At 49.7% G+C, this 9,546-nt stretch overlaps 1 protein-coding gene across 2 annotated transcripts in view; it reads left to right on the top strand.

Annotated features, from left to right (window-relative positions):
- The first annotated feature begins 3,863 nt into the window (after positions 1-3,863).
- The window catches only part of Trappc9 (trafficking protein particle complex subunit 9), a 510,720-nt gene continuing 505,037 nt past the window's right edge, over positions 3,864-9,546 (top strand). For both annotated transcript variants that reach the window (XM_076835401.2, XM_076835399.2), the window contains exons 1-2: positions 3,864-3,942; positions 7,262-7,855. In XM_076835401.2, coding sequence (XP_076691516.1) covers positions 7,272-7,855 — 584 coding nt within the window. In that variant the 5' untranslated portion in view covers positions 3,864-3,942; positions 7,262-7,271. The remainder of the gene's footprint in view (positions 3,943-7,261; positions 7,856-9,546) is intronic.

The raw sequence follows: 9,546 nt of genomic DNA, 5'->3' as shown, positions 1-9,546 counted from the left end.
CCCTGCCTTAGGGTAACATGTGCTCTTATCTCCATTTCCCTGCATTTCTCCTGCAGATAACAGATTGTTTGCGGAGGAATGTAACATATCTTGGGGACTTAAGACAGGCAGGGCTGCAGGCAAATTGCTTTTTAAAAGTGAAAACATGTGGGGGTCAGCACAGTGGGCCAGTTTTAGAATGATTCCCTTGGCCTCATGTTTCCACCTATCACGTCTCTTTGTCCCCTATCACTAGGGTTTTTTCATTTTGGGGCAGGTACTGGGAATTGAACTCAGGGGCACTCGGCCATTGACTCCCATCCCCAGCCCTATTTCGTATTTTATTTAGAGAGAGGGTCTCACTGAGTTGCTTAGCACCTCCATTTGCTAGAACTCAGGATCCTCCAGCTTCAGCCTCAGGCCAGCTCACTAGGGGTTTTGCAGGGGCCTCTACTACTATTCCTGAGGGATTAGTGAGTGGCTGGGAGACAGGGTGACAGGGCAGGTCCTTCCCTGAGGGTGCCCGGCCCTAGGAGCAAAAACTCTGCTCTTCATTTCTGCTTCTCTCCCTCCAGTCTTCCTTTCTTCCTCCAGGTCCCTCCCTCCTGCCAGCTCCTCCAGGTCTCTCCCTCCTTCCACCTCTTCCCACCCCACCCATCCCTCCACCTCCTCCCTTTACCTCCTCCCTCTCCTTCCCTCCCTATCTCCCGCTCCTCCCGGTCCAGCTCCTCCCACCGCACGCGCTTCCCCGCGACAGTTTGAAAACCCGGGCCGGAGCGCCGGCAGGACGGGATCTGCGCATGCGCAGAGCGGCGCCGCTCGGCCCCAGTCGGAAGCGCCAGCCGTGAGCCGGGGGAGCGGCCGCCGAGGCAGCTCGGCCCGCAGCCCGTCAGGCCGTTGGCTCCTGCTCCGGCCCGGGCCACCGGCTGCGTAAGTGCGAAGCGGGGGGCTCCGGGTCAGGGAGTCGGCCGGCCCGGGGAGGGCGCGTGTGGCGGCCGCGCAGCCGCCGTGGCCTCGCGGAGGGGCTCGCCAGCCCACACCTGCCCGGCCGGGTCTGCCCACCTGCCCCGGGTCGCCGCCCCGCCCGGCTGCGATCCGCCCCGCTCGCGGCCCCGATGCCCGTGTGCCCTGCGCGCACCTGTCCGGGGCCGTGTCCACGCCCGCGGCAGACTCCGGCCGCACTTGCCCGGTCCCGGGCCGCACCTGCCGCTGGACCGGGCCTGGGCGCGCCGGGTCCGCGCGGTGCCCGCCGCCTCCGTTAGGTGCCCTCGGGCTGGCGCTCGCGGTGCGGGCGGCGACACGCCCCTCGCCCCGGGACCCGCCGCGCTCCTGAAGTCGGCTGCGGGAGGAGCGCCTCGAACCCTCCCTGCAACTCTTGCTTGTGCTTGTGCGGGTGCAGCGGTGGGGCAGGAAAGTGTCACTCCGCGCTGGCCTGTGATCGCCTCTGTCAGTGTCCCCTCCGCCCGCTCACCTTCCCGACGACGTAAATGCCACCATCCCCCCTTTTTTTGTGATACTGGGTACTTAACCCAGGGGCGTTCTACCAATCAGCTGCACTCACTTTGAGACAGGTTCTCCTAAATTGATGATGCTGGCCTTGAACTTGCCATCCTCTTGCCTTGGCCTCCAGAGTAGCTGGGATTACAAGCATGCACCACCTTATGCGTCCATAAAAGCCTTTCAACTGAAAGTTTTCTGGTGTTAGGATGCAGTGTGTTGTCTTCACATGTTTTTGTGGAGAGGGAAATTAAAATGCTGAAAGCAGGGCTCTGTTCATTTCATAATGAGCTGAAGGTTTGAGGCTATGACTGAAACCCACCCCTACCCCCTCATTTAAACCAGTGACTGCTCATTTCTAAAAAGCACAGTAGCTGCTTCCTGGGCCAGCTTTATTAATATTGAAACAGAAGCACCAGCTTCACCATTTTGGAGACCTAAGAATGTTGCAGTACTACAGATTTGTCAAGATTTTGTTATGTTTTTAAAATTACACAGCAGACTAGTAGTGGAGAAGGAAAAATAATTGTCAAGAACCCCCTGCCCCTGCCCAATGTTGAGAATTGGTCCCAGGACCTCAGGCATGCCAGGCAAGCACTTTACTATAACCTACATCCCCAACTGGTTTTAAAAAATTTTGAGACCAAGTTGCTAGAAGTTGTGATCTTCCTGTCTTGGCCTCCTGAGTATCTGGGATTACAGGCATGCAGCCAGGCTCAGGAAATGTTTAAAAAATGACAACTTTATTGATAAATCCTTTACCTAGCAGAAAACCTGCTTGTTTTAAGTGTATTTTCCAGATACTTTCAATATATTTACCATTGTGCAACCACTACCATTCCAGAACATTTTCCCTCATTCCAGAAAGAAGCTCCACACCTGTTTGCAGCCCTTTCTCATCCCCCTGCTCCCCACTCCCCACAGCCACTGATTTGTTTTGTGTCTATAGATTTGCACGTTCTGGCTGTTTCATATTAGTGCCATACGTGTTGTTTGTGTCTGGCTTCTTTCAGCATAAATCATCCATGTTTTAGCATGTGTCAATACTTTGTGCTTTTCTGTGGCTGAAAAACATCCCATGCCATGGATAGACCATCTTTTGTGTGTCGGTTTGGCACAATGCACATCTGATTTGTTTCCTCACTTTGGCTAATTTGAATGTTGCTGCTATGTACAAGGTTTTGACCTGCGGGGACACATTTTCAGATCTCTTGGGTACATATCTGGGAATAGAATGATAGTTTTCTAGCAACTCTGTTTCACTCTTTGAGAAGCTACCATGCTGAACAAATCCATTTTGATGTCTTCATAGTTGCGCTAACTTTGTTTTGGACATTGTCTGCCTAGTGTTGGGCTATATTCCATTAGATCCCCTGGAAGGAGGCAGTAGGGAGGCCCGGCTGGAGCCTGAGCTCCAGTTTGCCAGTGTGGAGCAGGACCAGAGCAGGCTATGAGGCTGGGCTTCCCATGTGAGACTGAAGGTGACTTGCACCTACCCCAGGGTGTTGTGAAGTCTGAAGTGTGGAAAGTTGTCCACAATTTTAGTATACTTCCTGTTCTCAGCTTCTCTAAGACCTCCTGCTTCTTGGGTCAGAGGCATGGTTTGAATCTGAGACAGATTTTTATGGGCAGTTTGCTGTGGTCCTAAGAAGCTTCAGGGACAACTTTTGCTGAGGTGGTGTGCCAGGACATGGGTGTGTCCCCTCCTGTGTTTCTCTGTGCCCAGTTACAAGTGGAAGGGACCCTGAAGAGGACCTGGTTTGTAGGTAAAATCCCAAAGGTTAGAGGGTTGATAATTGGGTTGCTTGTTTTTGCTCAGATAGGATAACAGAGAGACACACAGCCACTATGTACTCTCATCATCATTTCATAAAAATGAGATTTTTATTTTTATTTTTTTTGAGATGGTCTTTTTTTGAGATGGTCTTGCTGTGTTGCTGGTCTTGAACTCTCGGGCTCAAGTGATCCCCCCACCACAGCCTCCCAAGTGCTAGGATGACAGGCATACCCTGATGTGTGCTGCTAAGAATGTTTTAACACCAAAAAAGAAAGAAGTTACCCTAAAAAGAAATGATGATCATAAGGCGGGCACAGTGGTGCACGCCTGTAATCCCAGCGGCAGGAGGATCACAAGTTCAAAGCCAGCCTCAGCAATGGCAAGGCACTAAGCAACTCAGAGAGACCCTGTCTCTAAATAAAATACAAAAAAGGTCTGGGGATGTGGGTCAGTGGTCGAGTGCCCCTGAGTTCAATACCCAGTATTAAAAAAAAAAAAATCATGGTCATAGTTATTGTTCACAAGGCACTTATTAGGTTTGCTTAAGTTTTATAAAAAAGAGCATACATTCCTATTTTTCTCATTTTTCTACAGAGGAGAGGAACTGAACACTCCCCTAACCAGACCTGTGTTGAATGCCAGTGTCCCTCTGTCTTCAGGCAGAACGGTATCTACAGCACACGTGACTTGTGAGTCCTCACTTTTGCTCCTTGGAGAGGGTATGGTGGGAGGAGCAGTAGGGCAGAGGAGGTGTGGTTCTCCATGCAGCAGCTGGTTGCGTGCTAGAATATAAGCTCTTTGAATTTAGACTTTCTTCCTTTTTTGAACTCTTGAAAATTTTTGAAAAATATAACATTAAATATATAATGTTTGAACACATGACCTATGTATAATATTTGAAATACATATTTTAAAAAAAATATTTTTAATTGTAGATGGATACAATACCTTTATTTTGTTTATTTTTTTTATGTGGTGCTGGGGATTGAACCCAGTGCCTCACACATGCTAGGCAAGCACTCTAACCACTGAGACACAATCCCAGCCCCCATATTTTTAATTCTTAAAAGATTTTGGAATATACATAAAACACATAATGCTTATGTACAGTTTTTTAAAAAATATCTTCAATTAATTAATTAATTTTTATGTGGTGCTGAGGATCGAACCTAGGGCCTCACCTGTGCTAGGCGAGCGCGCTATCGTTGAGCCCTATCCCCAGCCCCCTTATGTACAGTTTTGAGGGGAACCACACAAATTCTCTGTACCTGCCACCCGCTGGGGAAGCACAATGTCTGCTCTTTTCCTCACAAACATATTTCTCTACCACCTAAGTACCACTACCCAAGTTTGCTTATTATTATTTTTTGTATGTGTAAATATTCTTCAACAAAATAGTGTTCAGTGTTGCCTGTTTTTTAAAAAATTTTTTCCTTGCTGGGAGTTGAACCCAGGGCTGGGTGCATGGTGGGCAGGTGCTCGACCACTGAAGGGTGCCCTAGCACAGATTTTGCCTGTGTGTGAATTTGATGTCAATGGAATCCTACTGTTTGTTAGTCGGCTACTTGGTTTCATTTGCTCTTACTCATTGGTTTTGAGCTCCACCCATGTTCCTGCAGTGTAGCTGTGGGTCGTTCACTGTCACTATTCTAGTTTATTTATCCTTTCCTTTCTTAGTGAGCATTGATTGACATTATCTCTGCATCTGGCTTCTGTGAACCTCTGTTTATGTCTGCTCACCATCCGTGTGCCAGAGTTTTCATGGGAGGAATCACCAGGTCCAGAGAGCACATGTGCTGCCTTTGTATGTGCCACAGTACTTTCCAAAGTAGACATGCTATCTGTGCTCCCATCTGTTGAATGGGAGAATAACCTTTGATCCACAGCTTTGCAAACACTGGCTGCTTTTCATACTTATATAGTTTTGTCTGTACACCTGAGTTCATAGCAGCAGTATTCACAGTAGCCAAAAGTATAAGCAAGCCGGGTGTGGTGGTGCACACCTGTAATTTCTGCAGCTCGGGAGGCTGAGACAGGAGAGTCACAAGTTCAAAGCCAGCCTCAGCAAAAGTGAGGCGCTAAGCAACTCAGTGAGACCCTGTGTCTAAATAAAATATATAATAGGGCTGGGGATGTGAATCAGTGGCTGAGTGCCCCTGAGTTCAATCTTTGGTGGTTCCTCCCCAAAAAGTAAAAGCAACCCATGTGTCCATTCAATGGATGAATGAATGAAATGCAGTATTTGCACACAATGGGATATTATTCAGTTTGAAAAAGGGGGGGAATTCTTCACATGCTACAACATGGGTGAACCCTAGAGACTTTCTGCTAAGTGAAATAAGTTAGTCACAAGAGGACAAACAGTGCACAATTTCAGTTATGTGAGTTACTTAGTGAGGTCAGATTCCTAGAGACAGAGGGTACAGTGGTGGTGGCCAGGAGCTGTGGGGAAGGGGAGCTGATGTTTAGTGAGCCCAGAGTTTGAGAGCAAAGTTCTGAAGCTGGATGTGGTGAAGGCTGCCCAGTAGTGTGAGCATACTTCATGCTGCAGAACTGTATGCTGAGCCATGGTAGAGTGCATGTATATTTTAAAACAATAAAAACTTTTATTTTTTGGTACTAGGCAACCCTGAGATTCTCTGAGATATATCCCTATCCCTTTTTTGAGATAGGGTCTCACTAAGTTGCTGAGGCTGGCCTTGGACTTGCAATGCTCAGCCTCCTGGTTGCTGGGATGATGGGCATATGCCTCTGCATTTGGCTGCTTTTTTTTGGTCACACTGGTGGATGCGAGGTGGTCTGTCACTGTTTTTTTCCTTATTGCCACTGAGGTGGACCTATTTTGGGGCATGAATTGGCCATATGAGTTTCTTCTTCGGGAGGCTTGTGTTCCAACAGGGCCTGCATCTTCCTTGCTCGTGGAGTGCCTGCCTCCTGGTGCCCTTTGTTGAGGAGACTGTCCCTCTTGCCCTTGCACAGTGGCCCTCGTTACGTTTCACATCTCCTGACTGTGTGGATCTGGTTCTGAGCTGGGTTACTTTTCACTGGTCTAATTGTCTTTGTGAGAATACTGTGGTAACGGTGGCTTTTTTATCTGGCTTTTTAAAAAAATAGCTTTATTGAGATATCATCCAGGTCACCAACCTAGGTGTACAGGCTGGTGACCTGGGGCATATGCAGATCAAGCTGCATAGCCACCACCACAATCAGTCTTAGGACACTTTATCATGCTGCAAAGATACTCTGTTACCCCATTAGCAGGCCTACCTGGTCTTGCCATCTTGTGGGATAAATGCCCCTTGTTGGTGGTACCTCAGGAGTTTTGTAGCTACTCTTGACCATAAATTAGTTTGTGCATACCTATAATTCCAGCCACTTGGGGGCTGAGGCAGAGGATTGCAAGTTCAAGGACTGCTTGAGCAGTTATGTGAGATCCTGTCTTGAAAAATAACAAGGGCAGAGGTTGTAGCTTATTGGTAGAGCAATCCCCAGTACTGCCAAAAAAAAAAATCTTGGGATGTAGCTCAATGGTACAGCACCTCTGGGTTTGATCCCCATTATCACCAAAACAAACACACACACACACACACACACACACACACACACACAACTTGGTAGGAATTCTATTTAGAATTGCATTGATTCTGTTCGTCTGGGAGAATTAACTTCTTTAGGATATTCACTTTCTGTCCATGAGCACATCTGGCACCCCAACTTTTCTGTGTTCACTGGACGTTAGGAATGTGAATGATGAGATTTTGCACATGGTTAGTTTCAACTGTGGCTTCTCACAAAAGGGAAAAGTAAGTCTCAGTGACATTGCATGGGTCACTTACATCACACAGCAGTGGTTAGTGTAGAACCACAAGCCCTGACTAGGTAGACCTGGTGCTGGTATTGAGGTCACTGTCCCCGCTGCTGATGGGACAGAAGCACAGGCTTTGCATCTCTGAACCGGTGCTGAGGTCATCTCTGCTTCTCAGAGTCTAGCTTTCTCTCTTTGGACAGGGCCTTCAGGATGAGCGTCCCTGACTACATGCAGTGTGCCGAGGACCACCAGACCCTGCTGGTGGTGGTGCAGCCTGTGGGCGTGGTCTCCGAGGAGAACTTCTTCAGCATCTACCGGAGGATCTGCTCCGTGAGCCAGCTGAGCATGCGGGACTCTCAGCGCGCACTCTTCATCCGTTACCGGCACCACTACCCGCCTGAGAACAACGAGTGGGGCGACTTCCAGACACACCGCAAGGTTGTGGGCCTCATCACCATCACTGACTGCTTTTCTGCCAGGGACTGGCCTCAGACCTTCGAGAAGTTCCATGTGCAGAAGGAGATCTATGGCTCCACGCTGTACGACTCCCGGCTCTTTGTCTTCGGGCTGCAGGGGGACGTGGCGGAGCAGCAACGCCCCGACGTGGCCTTCTACCCCAGCTATGAGGACTGCAGCTCCGTAGAGAAGCGCATCGAGGACTTCATCGAATCACTCTTCATTGTGCTCGAGTCCAAACGCCTGGATAGGGCCACGGACAAGTCTGGGGACAAGATTCCCCTCCTCTGCGTCCCCTTCGAGAAGAAGGACTTCGTGGGACTGGATACTGATAGTAGGTAAGTATACTTGGGGAATTGCTGCCCCTGAGACACTGACCCCTGGGCGGGGGTTTGGGTTGCTTCCTTCTGTAGAGTTTATTGCTGTGGGGACAGAGAAGTGTTGTCCACTGTTTTTCAAGACCAGTGACTTAAAAACAGGTGGCCTTTGGGTAAGGGAATCCCTGGGGTTAGTGTGTGCATTCAGTCCCCTTTGGGGGCCCTGGTGAGACTCCTGCAGCTTCCCACCAGTACAGTAGCCACAGCCACTTGTGTTGAGCCTAGCAATGGACTGGCTGCATGCCCTGTGTCCCAGGGAGTGCTAGATAGAGCAGGGGAGGTCAGGCCAGGTCTCCTCGCCATCCTCTTCACTCTGCCCACTGCCCGTTTCTCTGTCCTGCAAAGCTGCTGTCCAGTGGAAGAAGTAAATGTGAGCTTAGCAGCAGCCTCTACAAGAGGGAGCCCTTCCTGCTAGGGGGAGTGCAGGGAGCTGTCACTCCTGGCCTTGTGGCCTCAGCAGGCATCTGGTCACTTGAGTCTCTTTCTTACCATGGGACTGGGATGGTAATCTGTGAGGATCACTTGGCACAGCGCCTGCACAGAGCAAGTCCTTGGGTGCTTCTGGAACTGATCTGTGGCCACACAGCAGCTTTCTGGTTGGTGGTAAGTCTGAGGAGAAGATGTCACAGAACCAAAAACAACTGTCCAGTCCAGCCTAGGAGTTGGAAGCATAGAGTGGCCCTGTCACACTGTGTGAACTTTGAGGGTCTGCAGGGAAGTTTCATTTCCTCACCTGCACGTGAGCTTTTGGCTTAAGGATGGGGAGTGAAGTGGCCCTCATGGTATGCCCATTCTCACAATTATAAGCACTAGTCACCCTCTGCACTTCAGTGAGCCTGGGAGGCCCATGAGCTGGCTCAGATCCATTCCCCTGGTGGCTGGTGACCTGGATCTGGTGCAGGAGCGGAGCTCACCTCACCTTGCCTGCACCTCCTGCTGGCAGAGAGGGTATGCATCTTTCCTGCACAGACACTTCATTCTGTGGCTGGATGTACATCCAGTTTGAGTTTGGCCCAGGGGCTGTGTGCTGGGCTCTCTGATGGGCAGTCTGCCTGCCGCCCTTGCCTCCCAGTGCCCTGGGTGTGGGTGTGTTGCCTAAAGGCCCCGCCTGCCCCGCTCCCAGAGCCTTGGTCATTTCTTGTACATGTAGAGTGGTAGCTATCAGAGTTTTTGTTCTTGTACGTTTCTAATTTTGCTTGTTCCTCTTTCTTTTCTTTTCCTTTGTTTCTCTCATACCGCCCTGTGAGTGTGTTGTTGGGTCTGAAAAGGTAGGCCGTGCACGCGCTGCTCCGCGCCCTGTGAGCTGGCTTCCCTGGCCCTCATTGCTTTCAGAAACAGAACTTCCCTGCTGCCTGGATTCCTATGTTATCTGGATAACCTTTTAATTTTTAATGTTTGAATCAAAGCTTTGTTAGCATGTAACCCATTGGTGTTTGATATTTGTTGAAATACTTGCTGTGGGAGAACATGTTTGGTCTTCAGTATTCAGTGACAAATGAGGCTTCATTCATTTTTTGGTTTCTTTTGAGAAAGCAAGATGCCCCTTGATTTCAGGGGAGTTTTAGCTGGGGACTCAGGCTGCCGTGCCTTGCTTGAGCCTGGGCTTGGGAACAGATGCTCAGGCTTGTGCTGGTGGCTGTGGCTGTGGGGTG

This window comes from Callospermophilus lateralis, chromosome 16, assembly GCF_048772815.1.
Source record: "Callospermophilus lateralis isolate mCalLat2 chromosome 16, mCalLat2.hap1, whole genome shotgun sequence".
NCBI lineage: Eukaryota > Metazoa > Chordata > Mammalia > Rodentia > Sciuridae > Callospermophilus > Callospermophilus lateralis.
The sequence above is the reverse complement of the archived record's forward strand: the minus strand, read 5'-3'. Positions and strand labels throughout refer to the sequence as shown.